General features: G+C 35.6%; 2 protein-coding genes across 7 annotated transcripts; both read right to left on the bottom strand.

Moving 5' to 3' along the window:
* Positions 1–1,776: 1,776 nt before the first annotated feature.
* LOC111791849 (nuclear transcription factor Y subunit B-1) lies at positions 1,777–5,221 on the bottom strand. 6 transcript variants are annotated; one of them, XM_023673344.2, is made up of 8 exons: positions 5,036–5,200; positions 4,585–4,816; positions 4,365–4,494; positions 4,102–4,107; positions 3,931–4,005; positions 3,791–3,841; positions 2,281–2,314; positions 1,777–2,086 (listed from the first exon to the last, which is right to left on the bottom strand). In XM_023673344.2, exons 2-8 carry the CDS (start codon positions 4,797–4,799, stop codon positions 2,031–2,033), a joined length of 567 nt encoding a protein of 188 aa, XP_023529112.1. In that variant the 5' UTR covers positions 4,800–4,816; positions 5,036–5,200; the 3' UTR covers positions 1,777–2,030. The 6 variants fall into 6 exon arrangements, with proteins under 6 accessions (XP_023529112.1, XP_023529113.1, XP_086978922.1 ...); XM_023673345.2 differs by having other exon boundaries at positions 4,585–4,812; positions 5,036–5,195; XM_087122796.1 differs by lacking the exon at positions 4,102–4,107 and having other exon boundaries at positions 4,585–4,812; positions 5,036–5,221.
* Positions 5,222–6,271: 1,050 nt separating this feature from the next.
* On the bottom strand, positions 6,272–12,946 carry LOC111790603 (Leucine-rich repeat protein kinase family protein). The gene is made up of 15 exons (XM_023671571.2): positions 12,625–12,946; positions 11,287–11,818; positions 10,552–11,057; positions 10,302–10,431; positions 10,133–10,204; positions 9,946–10,014; positions 9,797–9,868; positions 9,606–9,674; positions 8,964–9,115; positions 8,643–8,884; positions 7,730–7,856; positions 7,589–7,657; positions 7,305–7,491; positions 6,981–7,116; positions 6,272–6,804 (listed from the first exon to the last, which is right to left on the bottom strand). Exons 1-15 carry the CDS (start codon positions 12,689–12,691, stop codon positions 6,472–6,474), a joined length of 2,763 nt encoding a protein of 920 aa, XP_023527339.2. The 5' UTR covers positions 12,692–12,946; the 3' UTR covers positions 6,272–6,471.
* Between the last annotated feature and the right edge of the window lie 130 nt (positions 12,947–13,076).

Here is a 13,076-nt window from a genome sequence, read left to right as displayed (position 1 = left end):
TTTAACAAAAATTCTATTTTTTTTATACTTTTGTTCAGCTTTTTCAATTTTTGAATAGTAATTACAAAAAATATATATATATATAGGATTATTATTATTATTATTTGCCCTCTCAATTGTAGTCTTTCTTAAATAAGAAAACATTGTTTTCCATTTCTTTATTTTATTTTTTATTTTTAACAAAAATTCTATTTTTTTTATACTTTTGTTCAGCTTTTTCAATTTTTGAATAGTAAGTAAGAAATCATTAAATATTAAATAATTATTTTTGCCCTACATGGTACTTCTCGTCTTACGTACATATGTTTTATCAATTTTTTTCTTATCGAAATATTAAAAAATCATTAAATAGTTCTTTGTACGGTTGCTTTATCAAATTTTTTTTCTTACCTGAGTATTAAGAAATCCTTACCTGAATATTAAGAAATCATTAAATAGTTCTTTTTGCGCTCCATGTACTTCTTACCTCTCGTACATTAAATTTTCATTAAATTTGAGCATATTAGTTAGTTCGTATGCTAGTTCCTTCTTACGGTAGATTTTTTTCTTACCTGAATATTAAGAAATGCATATTAGTGGTGTTTCTTAAAAAAATCAATTTTTAATTTCATGAAAGTTCGACTAATATAGAAGATTTCGGCCTGCCAAACTCATTAGCGTTTTAATATCACTTTCTAGATCAAGAATAATTTTACCAAACTCAAACAGTTTTAATATCAATTTTTAACCCATCAATTTATTATTGTCCGATAACTAATATAATATTGGTAACTAAATATAATCTTCTATTTTCCCTAGATATTATCTTCTTTTGTCTTTCTTAATCTTTTCCTAACTAAATCTAATCTTCTACTTTACCAAACTAATTATAATCTTCTACTTTCCCTATTTTTTCCAAATATAATCTTCTACTTTCCCAAACTAATTATAATCTTCTACTTTCCCTTCTTCTACTTCTACTTTCCCTGAATATAATATAATCTTCTACTCTCCCGTCTTTGTCGACTTTCCCTATTTTCTCCAAATATAATCTTCTACTTTCCCAAACTAAATATAATCAATCTTCTACTTTCCCAAACTAAATATAATCTATTTTCCCTAAATATAATCTTCTACTTTCTCGTCTTTGCCGACTTTCCATATAATCTATTTTCCCTAAATATAATCTTCTACTTTCTCGTCTTTGCCGACTTTCCCTATTTTTGACCTCCCCAATAGATATTGTAATAGATATTGTCTAAATATAATCTTCTACTTGTCTTTGTCAACTTTCCCTATTTTTGACCTTCCCTATCCCTATTTTTGACCTTCCCTATTTTTGACCTCCCCAATAGATATTGTCTTTTAGTCTTTATCGACCTCCCCAATAGATATTGTCTTATAGATATTGTCTTTTAGTCTTTATCGACCTCCCCAATAGATATTGTCTTTTAGTCTTTGTCGACCTCCCCAATAGATATTGTCTTTTAGTCTTTGTCGACCTCCCCAATAGATATTGTCTTTTAGTCTTTGTCGACCTCCCCAATAGATATTGTCTTTTAGTCTTTGTCGACCTCCCCGGTAGATATTGTCTTTTTTTAATCTTTCTTTAGTCTTTATCGACCTCTCTAGTAGATATTGTCTTTTAGTCTTTGTCGACCTCCCTAGTAGATATTGTCTTTTTTAATCTTTTCTTTTCATATGATCTTTTTTTAATATTTTCCTTTTCAGACTTCCCTCACGGACATGAAAGTGAAAATTAATGAAATTAAAGGTTTAAAAAAACATTAGTAAATGTAAGATAAAGAATCTAATTTATTTGTCAAAAAGTAATGGTAGAGAAGGTAAAGGACCCACACTTGATCATTTCTAAGACTTAGAAAATCAAAGCATGGTTTACAGCCTCCTTCTTTTAGTAACTTTAAGGTCATCTAAGGCTCTGCAGACCCACCATCCCACAATCATCGACTACTTAAAAATACATTCTTTTAGGTAGAAAAAGAAAATAAAATCCTCAAAACTAGTGGTGCTACTTTATACTGAGTTTGTTTTCAAGCCACAAATGAATGGGATCCCCCAGGAGTTGGTTGGAAATACTGTGTCCTAACTGCAATACAATACATAGAGCAATAACAATAATATTATACAAAGTTTCAACTCATTCTATACTACAACCATCAATCAAAACCCCACCCCACCCCACCCAACCCAACCAAACTTCTAATAAATAGACTCAACAAAGATCTCCCACATTCAACAGTTCTAATATTCGATTCGATTCGAGGCAGTTTTAGTCGGTACCTTGCATAGGAACCATCAGATGCTGGGCTTGTGACTGCAAAAACAAGGAAACATGGTGTTGGTGTTAAACCCTACTAATACAGAATGAACTAAATTTTGGTTTGGAAGATCCAAGCATCTAGATTTACCACTTTTGACCATTATGATCAAAAGGGGCATCCCAATATAAAGGATCTCAAGAAAAAAGTTGCGCTTTTTCTAGGTAAATAGCCTCTCCTTGAAACGAATCAAATTTATTTAGTAATTTTTCAACCAAGACTTAGATATGAGAGCTTTAAAACAAACCCCAAGTAATATGAGAAAAAGATAGTTTGCCCGAGGGAAAAAAGCTTCAAGAATCATGAAGATATAAACAAACTAATTTGCTTAAAATGAAGAAGTAGCTTAAACAACTACATGAGGCATGAAAGGGCAAAGACAACTTAAACGAAGAAGTTCGTAGTAGATTCAATCTAGAAGAATGTGTGGTGCAAGTGTAAATAACAAACGGTGAGATTTCACGTCGGTTGGAGAGGAGAACAAAACATTCTTTATAAGGGTGTGAAAATCTCTCCCTATCAAACGCGTTTTAAAAACCTTGAGAGGAAACCCGAAAAGGAAAACCCAAAGAGGACAATATCTGCTAATGGTAGACTTGGGCTGTTAAAAATGGTATCAGAGCCAGACACTAGGCGATATTGCCAGCAAGGACACTAAGCCCCAAAGAGGGGTGGACAGCTAACGGTGTACCAACGAGGACGTTGGACCCGAAAGGGAGTGATTGTGAGATTCCACGTTGGTTAGAGAGGAAAATGAAACATTATTTAAAAGGGGGGTGTGGAAGTCTCTCCCTGGCAGATTGCATTTTAAAAACTTTGAAGGGAAGCCCAAAAGGGAAAACCCAAAGAGTACGGACTTGGGGCCGTTACACAAATGAAATTCAACTTGTAACTTCAAGTCCCCAAGAATAGTTCTTGACATGATTTTTCCCTACACACCAATTATTCTGATGCTACAGTATGAACTCTAGCAAATTCTTGCGAAGTCTTGTGGCTACAATCGACAAACAGATGAAGTTCCAAACACATCCTTTAACAATTAGATGGATAAGTAATGGGGAGACTACCAAGGGCAATTGTATCACTTCATGACTTCTAATCAGATGGACAAGCACTCTTGAAAGTGCTCCCACTAAAAAGGTTTTGAAAGTAACTTCAAAATTTTCAAAATTACATTTAGTTATTATATGACTAACACCATAAACATGTTGACAGAAGTATCTAGTGAGCTAAAAAGACTTCCACAATCCAAATGTCTCGCCCATGTCACCAACATGTTTGGGAGTGATTTTTTGAAATGGTTAAAAAAACACTTTTCCATATTCAAAATCACTCCAAAATATACATTAAATGATTCAAACTCTATCAAAATCACTCTCAAACATGCCGTAAGTACTGGCAGAACTATTTCTTCGCCTCTTCAAAACACATAGTGAAAATACAAATTTCTAGAGAGGGAGTGAAGAGAGTACTTGAGAAGTCGCATAATTAACTCCTTGGGAAAACGAGCCTCCATGAGCGAGCTATAGAATACAGAAAGAAAGAAAGCTCAGACAGAAACACAAAGAATCAAGCTCAATGAGAAAAACAAAGACAAATTCTTATAATTCACCTGAGGAACAGAGGTTGGATGAGCTTCTTTTTTAGCCGACGCATCGCCACCTTTAGCAGACCCCTTAGTGTCACCCTGTCGGACAATACAAGCAAAATATACAGAAACCTCACAATTTCATCCATGGATGTCGACAAAATCACAGAGGCGTAAAGGACAACTCTATCTTACCTCCGTCTAAAACATCCCAAGTCCCAACCAGCAGGCAAACAAAGCAAAAAAAAAACAAAGCATCCGCCCATCAGTTTGAAGCGCAAGTAGAAAATTAACAAACAAAAAATGTACAAATAAAAAGTTGAGCCTAGATGCAAAGCTCCCTGTTAGAAACACATCAAATCAATCGTGAAAAGAGGATAATGAACAATATGCAAACTGTAAATTATATGCTCTACAGTTCATCAGAGATTTAGCATTAGAATTAGCCGACGGACTACCTCTCTGTATTTCGTCAAGTAGGTTTTAAGCGGATCAATATAATCCTCAAATCCGAGAGTGGCCATCGCCCAAAGTAAATCATCGCCATTAATCGTCTTTCGTTTCTCTCTTTGGCATTTATCACTTGCCCTAGATTCAATTCAACCATAAAAAAATCCCCGAAATTCAGAACATGGATTAGGCAAATAACAGCAATGGATAATAGAAATACTCCCGTACTCGCTAGTAATAAAACTGATGAACTCCGATACACATTCTTGTACGGTCTCCTTAGCATCCTTAGCAATCTTCCCATTAGCAGGGAGAGCTTTCTTCATGATCCTGCTAATATTCGCAATAGGAAGAAACCTATCCTGTTCACGAACATTAGACCTCGGACTCTGCTCGCCGCTCTCATGACTTCCTCCGCCGGGACTCGCCGGAGCATCAGCCATATTCGCCAAAACCCTATCTTAAAAAACGAAACGCGAAACAACATGGTCAATCCGAGAGAGGAGGAAACAACAAAAGGCATGAAGAGTAGCAGAAAACGCAAGATGGAGAAGAACTCAGAAGGAAAAATGGAAGATGGGTGAGAAATTAGAGGGGAAATCCGGAAAGGGAGAGAGAGGGGAATTGAGAGATTTGAAAGAATTGAAAAATGAAGAAGAGAAGGAAGTTATTGTTTTACCTGTTGGGAGAAACGGAAGATTTGTAATTTGGGCGCGAGAGAGAGAGAGGAGGAGTAAGATCGGGTGGAAATGGAGTGGTGGAATGGATCGGACGATGGTGAAGATAGGGAAAAGGAGACGACTGAGATGAGAGAATCAAGTTTATCACCACCGTTCGATTTTGTTTTTTCCTTTTCAGGCAATTCAGTAGGGGAAAACAGGAAAACCAAAGCGCTTTCTATTTTCTTTTTCTTTTTCTTTTTCTTTTTCTTTTTTTAATTTTCTTTTTTTGGGGATTTTATTTTAAATAAAATAATATTTTTCCAGTTCCCATGTTTTTCCGGGTTTTCCTGCGGCTTGCCGGTTTCTACTCTCGATTAAGTTCAACGAGTTGGATTTGAACACGTGTTGCTTTTTCTCGCAGATGTTTTTCCGCCACTCGTTTAGCGGTCGCCTAATTTGCTAAACGACGTCGTGCTTTTGCCGACTGAATTCGGCTCTCTCTCCCTCTCTCTACTGACTCATTGATAAATATGTGGCCGAGTTACAGAAAGGCGACACGTTTTTATTCTTTGTTTAACTTCCATTATTTATAAGATAATTAAATATTTTTAAAATTCAAGATTTAATTTCATACTCAAATCCCCAATTAAATTAGAATTGCATAATAAATTTATGAATGTAAGCATAATTTAGCCTTATTATGTATTAAACTAATTTTAAGAAAAAAAAATTATAGTTTTTAATAATAATAATAATAATAATAATAATAATAATAATAATAATAGTATCACAATAGACCCAAAATTTAAAATTTTATGCATTCATAATCTATGATACCGCTTATAATTGCCTTCAATTCCATCCAATTAAATTTTTAAATACCTTGTACAAGTATTTTAAGATGTCGATCTATATGCATATCTCAAAAGAATTTTAGATTCCCACGACCTTTGTGGGTATGCCCATTTCCACTCATCTAGCTCTAGATTTGGCTCGGATTCTATTTATGGCTCTCATTCGTGTCGAAATGCATAAAAAATGGATGAAAAATGACAGATGTCGTAAAATAAACAAAAAAAAAAACGTGGGTTAATAGAATAAGGAGAATGAGATTCATCAACTTTTTTATTTATAAAGAATCAAGAACCATACGAGTTATTATGTTTGAGCATAAATAGTGGTGTATTTTATAGTTCTTTTTTCCTCCACAAAACTATATGGATTGTAAATCACTCCAGGTGAAAACCACAAAATAATGACAAATGGAGTACTCAATGACAGCCCTTCCAAAAATAAGCTGTTCAAAAATTTACAACTAGCTATCCATCCATTTCATCTATTTTAAGGAGATATGTAAGAGTGAAAAAATATGGGACATTGACAAACTTTGTGACCCAACTCCTGCAAGCAAAAAGAATGCTAAAATAATGTGTTTGTACAATGACGACGACGACTACCTTGCAGTAGGTCGAGCCATGGATTCGTCAAACGACACGTAGTTTTCGTTTCCACATAAATCAAGAGATCCCATATTCAAAGAGTGGATTGAGTTTCTAGACATATCATCAGAGTTACCTTCTCTAGTTGCAGTAGCTTCCCTTTCAATCAAAAGTGAATCTTGTATCTCCTTCAGCACTTCAGATATGGATGGCCTCAGGTGCCCATGTGGCTGGACACACATCAACGCTTTCTCTGCAATTTTCCACATCGATTGAATGTCGTATTCGTTGCGTAGCGATGGATCGATGATTCCTTGAATGTCCCCGCTCTCGATGTGTAACTTTGCCTGGGTTACAATCAATCAATCAATCAATGTGCACCATTCACAATCCATTTCATGAGATTTTGCAACATTTGGACTGTGCACCATATTTCCTTCTCATTAACAGAACCAAAAGAATTAAACGGCTGAGTACCATATATGTTACAGTTTGTACTTTTGTTAAAGGAATCAAGACTCACCCACTGGACGATATTGCGGCAATTAACACCAAAGTTTACATTAGATATTGCTTCTTGACCAGATATCAACTCGAGAAGAATAACGCCAAAGCTATATACATCGCTCTTGTCTGTCAACTGCTGAGAGATATAATACCTGATAATAAAATAACACAACAAGGAAAGCACCAAATAAGAATTTTTAGCAATAAAAAAAAATCAGAATTACATTAGATTAAACGCACCCCCACATTTGTAATGGTATGTCGAGACAACCTGTGTGTGTGTGTGTGTATGACTTTACCCCAGGAAAAATATATAATTCTCAAGGGGTGAAAAGCTTACTCTGGATCCAAATATCCTACAGTTCCCCGAACGATGCTGGACACGTGGGAGACACCATCCACCGCAAGCTTTGAAAGACCAAAATCTGAAACCTTTGCTTTCATGTGCCTGTCAAGGAGAATATTACTGCTTTTCAGATCTCTATGAATAATTGCTGGTATGCAACCTGTATGAAGGTACTCGATCCCTGAAAACATAACAAGCAGAATGTGTTGAGGAAAATATTCAAGGAAGATTCTTCCATGCACATGACAAAACAAGATACATATAGCTTTTATCCAAACCTCTTGCAGAATCTTCAGCAATCTCGAGGCGCTTAATCCAACTGATAGTTTTTTCCCGTACTAGTGGACCTGTACACAAACAAGTAGTTAGTTGGCTTCTGAACCTGCATTGTTCTCTGAAAACATAACATGCGGGCTTACCATAAAGATGTTCTTTGAGAGTTCCATTATGCATGAACTCATAGACAAGCATACTTCTGTCTTCTTCTTGGCAATATCCAAGAAATTGTACCAAATTTCTGTGATGAATCCTTGAAAGAAGAGTCACCTTCAAAACCAATTGGTCATCCATCAGCCACAAATATCAATTTCTAATGTCATTAGGTTTTATATAATACCAATCCACTCAATGCAATAAGATAAGAAAGGAAATAGACATCTAGACGTTCTATCTTTGTTGCTTCTTGCACTAATTATTTGAAAGACATTTTCCACTGTACACGGACCACCAAAGCTTGAGAATCATAATCAGGCACAAGATGAACTCCTAACACAGCCTCGACAACATATTGAGTTCCGACTCATGACTCAACGGCAGAGGTAAGGAGCTAGGCTGAAAAACAGACCTTCTTAATTGTTTAAATGGTGAAATATTGAAGATATAAAAGTGAAAGGAGCAAGTTCCTCATTTTTATCATTTGATTCAATAGGAAGACACAAAATTGCAAAATTTTCAGAATGATTGGCTTTCTCCCACGCTTGAAGGTTTTCTAACTTTTTCCCGACAGCATACCCCTCCCTAGGCCCTCTTCTCTCATTTCTTATAGCACTAGTAGATCCCACTAAAAGTTCTCCCAAATGGTTGTGCACAAATATTTAGCTTAACCTTCTCCCAACACTTAATATCTCATCAGCCTCAAGACTCACGATTTAGTCAGTCCCACGTGGTCCTTTCCAGTTTCTACAACATAATTGACACGAAAGAAAAAGAACAAATGATATAAGAAAGTATCGTGTAACCCGCCAACACGACCAATGTATTAATGGAAATCACAAAATGACAATTCAAGTATAACGACTGAATTGAATGGAGGATCCGTTATACGAATATTACCTCGTTCGCAAATTCCCGCTTTCCCTGGAAGGAGTTATTAGTCAAAACTTTAACTGCAATTTCTTTTCCGTCATTTAATTTCCCGTAGTATACAACACCAAAACCTCCAGACCCAATTTTTCTTTCAAAATCTCTTGTTGCTTCTACAATTTCATTAACACTGAAGCAATGTGCGGTTTCCTTGGGGGCATCACCCTTTGAAGAGGCAAATCTTTGTACAGGCAAGGATTCTTCAAGTAGATCTGCTAAATTAATTTTTTTAAATATACATAACCATGTCAAATCAACTCATGTTCTTGAAAGGAAAAAGTTTCTATATACCTTGTTCTTGATATCTTTTTCTTCCTTTTTGCAAAAAGTAGCAAGATACCACAGTAGCCAACAGCAGGACAAGAGCACCAATTACTGAACCCACAATGATATAAACGTGGTTCTTTTTCCCCCCTTCATGAAGATTGATGTTTCCAGAGTAGCTGTTAATCAATCGAGTGCACATAGTGAAGGCAAGTAAAGAGAGAAATGAACTTGCTCAAAACCTTAAATAGTTGGTATACAAAGGGTAACAAGGCTTTTGGAAAAACAACAATTATTTTAAAAATGACAATCCATTTCGGACAAAAACCTGCTTGCTTGCAGCAGTCATCCCAGGACTTATTAGGCAGGCCCGAAGAATTTATTTTCCTTGAAAAAATCACTTTTAAGATTATTTTACCTAGCATTGACCCACAGTTCTAAGGCTTTGTATAAATAAATACGACCATATATTGCAGACTAGGAATGATTTACATTCTGAAAGAAGGAAAATTCACAAGTGAATATTTATTAATCTCAAATCATCTAGTATTTCCACAACACTTTCCAGCACAACCTACAAGAATTCACCTCCAAAAAAAATTCAAAGTTCAGGATAATTTAAGAGCACAATGAAACAATCTATAGACCAAGTATGAATCAGAAACTCACTCTATGACTAGGTTTTTATTGAGAAGACCAGAAGGCACTGTTCCAGATAACATGTTATTCTGAACATACCTACAACCATCAGATACATGAAATATATTAAACACCTCACTTGGAATCTGTAAATGTAAACTCTGTTAAATACTACAAAGTAGTCAATTCAAACATATGGCAAGAAAATCCTCAATACTTACAGCTCCCGTAAACTTGGTAGATTTGCTAAAGAGGAAGGCAACTCTCCAGTCAACTGGTTGTTCTCGAGATGGCTAAAAAAGCAAAGATCCCAGTCAGCTTAAAAACCTTCAACAGAATATGAGATATAATTGAAGTCATTTGAGATTACAGGATTTTTAAGTCCGCGCATCCAGTAAAGTCTGGTATAGGACCTACGAACGAATTTCCATCAAGCCATCTGCATAGAGGCCACAAACAGATGGTGAAACCAAAAGAGACATGAACCTTTATGGATGTAGAATGGAAATAAGACAATTGGACAACCAAGAAAATGTTATACGCAAAATGGAACTTACAATTCAACTAAACCGCTCAACTTTGTAAGGTCTGTGGGGATGCTCCCCGTCAAATTCTTTTTGGACAATGAACTAACAAGTGCCAAAGGAAGATATAGTAACTGGAATGATCAAATATAGTTGAGCATAAATAGACTTGAAAAATGGCTGAAATGGCAACAACTTTTACATTTTAACTATTCTTGACCGTGGATCAGAGTTACATTGCAACCATGACCAAGGAACTGGCATGCATGGATCACCACCTTCATCCCAATCTGAAGATGAAAATTTTGAAATTATACTAGCAACAGCTGCTCCTGAAGTTTACATGTTCCATTAGCAAACATAATCAGGAAAGATAAATACACTATGATAGGACCAATAAATATATAACATACGAGAGTTTAAACTTAAAACCAATTTGAATTTAGGCTTACCATCTAGAGAACCATCACTTTTTTCAAGATACTTGTTAATCTCCATAGCGTTTAACAGAGGTCCCAACGAAGAATCTGATGTTTTCCCAAACCGAAAAGATAATACAAAAGGGAAGGTTAAGTTGGTAAAACCAGGCTCATAAAGCCGATATTTTCCTTGAGCATTTTCTTCAATGTTGACTACAGCTTTGCTGATATCAGGCATGCCGGGAAGTACAAGCCTGAATTTTCTCGTATCAGTTGGACCCAAGTCTTCAATTTCCGCGAAGTAGGTGACAGCCCATCCAAAGCCAGGGAAACCATCCAAATTTAACCGGTAAGTTAATGAACCATTTCTTCCGACTACAGCCGTCTGCATAACTTTTTGAGGTGGCCTTTCATCTCTATCTACATCTATTGGCATTTTAGTGGAAATTTTTTCTGTACCAGCAGCAACATCAACAAGGTAATTTGCTTTTCTCACAGAGTCCGACTCCCATATCCGGTCAAATGGATCATCAGGATACCTGCCGTGATGGTTTCATGTTACTAATACATTAAAAAAAAAAAATTGATCTTTATATAAATATTAAAAGCATTCTCACAATAGATGGCACTACGAAGCTTGGTAAAAAAAAAAAAAAATCCAGTTACTGATTGTTTTATTTATTTACTGCTGGCTGCTTGTGGACCTATTCCTGCGGCTATAATATATGAGTATATGAGAAAGCAACGATACTACAAGTGCTGACTAACCTTACTGGAGCTTCGGAATCTGCACCAAAATTAATCCTTGCTGAGACACTCAGGTAAAACTGATCCTCAAATTCAGTATAGTAGGTAGAGCCATTAAATTGTCGAAGCTCAAGCGTGGATATGAATGGCTGCCCAGTTGTAGCATTTGACAAACAGACGCTTACTGTTGGAGTTGAAGCCAGAAATATGAGCTCTCGAACTTCTATAGTGTTGGCATCAGATATGACAATTGTTGACCAGTGAGTTGCCCCAAGGGAAATATCAAATTTTGGATACACGTTGTTATTGTCAAAGTTACCATATAAAAATGTTGCTCTGAGAAGGTAACGTGTTCTACTAGTGACATTGAGTGAGTAGCAGTACTTCCTGGAATCAGCAGGGAAGTGTCTTAAGGTCAAATATTGCTTCTTTGTCTCATTTGCAACAGAAATGTTAATTGCTTCTCCAAAACGAATTTGAGTATCTGGAACCCACTCCAGACCAATATCGTCAGTGAAACTTTCTTGACCTCCACAGTCCAAACTTACAAACCCTACTCCACACAACATACAGAATACTTTAGATTCGTAGTAAATACTTAACCATTCGGTTTAACGATCTCTATAGTTCATATTGAGAATAAACATGGTAAGAATTACTACATGGCAAGCTTCAAAAAGACAACCAAATAAAAAAGATGAAGAAATTCTTAGAACTTGTAATAGTAATGTTCAAAGAGAATTTGGCAAGCTTCATACAACGACAACCAAATAAAAAAGATGAAAAAATTGTAAAAGAAAAATTGGCACAGAAATGTTCAAAGGGAAGAAGGAACAATTAAAAATCACTCCAACACTAAATATCAAAAAACCATGCGGTACAAATTATCAAGTTAGTCAACACCGAGTCCAAGATATAAACATCAGAATATCAGCAAACACATTCAAATACCAGAAAGGATATCTAGCATCAATATAATCACGCTCTTTCCGTAATTGGATGTATTCTTTTGGATACTTTCAATCAAAGTTCAAGAATGGAAAGCGTCAGTCATCAACTAAAACCAAAAGTTTAGGTAATGGTGACGGCAGCAATAGATTCTAAGACATCTAAAATGCATTCTTCAAAGACAACAAGCCAGAATCTAACAAACACTGCAACAGCCATTGAGCAGACCGGAAAGAGTGAAAACTGAAGACTCGGAGATAACGCCATATAAAACTTGACAAAAACAAAGAAACCAACAACCGCAAAGCTCGATAAACTTCGCGACATAAAAGTTAGTCGAAAATGAGCATAAAATCCAACGAGCATGGAAAATCACTGAAGAAGCTGGAAAAACAGAGATGGAGTAGATACCTGGCATCTGAGCAAAGCATGCGTGGAAAAGAAAGAAAAGAAGAAGAAGCAGAAGCTTAGTCTCCATTTTAGCGAGCGTGAAGAAACGATTGGAAAGAAGATTCAGATATCCGTCATTCTTGAAGCCATTGAAGCGATTTGAGAGCTTAAGAGAACAGAAGGGCAAGAAAGTGGCGCAGAGAAAGTAAAGTAAGCAAGAAAGAACGATGGGTATTATTATTAACAATTCTTCAATTCAATAATCAATCGCGAAATGGAATAAATGAAAGAGAGAGAGATTGGACTGAGTCGAATTGGCGCCTTCTCTCTCCCTCCTTCGAACTCGGCTCTTTCTGTTATTTATATATATATATATATATATATATATATTTTTTTTTTTTTTAATAAACCTTCCAACATTAGTGTGAGGTATATATTTCTTTAAATTTTTTAAGAAAATTCAAACTAATTTT

The sequence above is a fragment of the Cucurbita pepo genome, chromosome 3, assembly GCF_057944985.1.
Source record: "Cucurbita pepo subsp. pepo isolate OVF chromosome 3, ASM5794498v1, whole genome shotgun sequence".
Lineage (NCBI taxonomy): Eukaryota > Viridiplantae > Streptophyta > Magnoliopsida > Cucurbitales > Cucurbitaceae > Cucurbita > Cucurbita pepo.
The sequence above is the reverse complement of the archived record's forward strand: the minus strand, read 5'-3'. Positions and strand labels throughout refer to the sequence as shown.

What these genes read in the sequence shown, in the direction of transcription:
- LOC111791849 (XM_023673344.2), bottom strand. Translation starts at nt 4,799, where the DNA reads ATGGCTGATGCTCCGGCGAGTCCCGGCGGAGGAAGTCATGAGAGCGGC. An exon ending in TTAATTATGCGACTTCTCAA is followed by an intron (nt 2,315 to 3,790) that starts GTACTCTCTTCA and finishes TTGTTTTTGCAG; the next exon opens with TCACAAGCCCAGCATCTGAT. An exon ending in TCTGATGGTTCCTATGCAAG is followed by an intron (nt 2,087 to 2,280) that starts GTACCGACTAAA and finishes ATTGTATTGCAG; the next exon opens with TTAGGACACAGTATTTCCAA.
- LOC111790603 (XM_023671571.2), bottom strand. Translation starts at nt 12,691, where the DNA reads ATGGAGACTAAGCTTCTGCTTCTTCTTCTTTTCTTTCTTTTCCACGCA. An exon ending in ATGCTTTGCTCAGATGCCAG is followed by an intron (nt 11,819 to 12,624) that starts GTATCTACTCCA and finishes TGTGTGGAGTAG; the next exon opens with GGTTTGTAAGTTTGGACTGT. An exon ending in AAAAAGATATCAAGAACAAG is followed by an intron (nt 8,885 to 8,963) that starts GTATATAGAAAC and finishes TTAATTTAGCAG; the next exon opens with ATCTACTTGAAGAATCCTTG.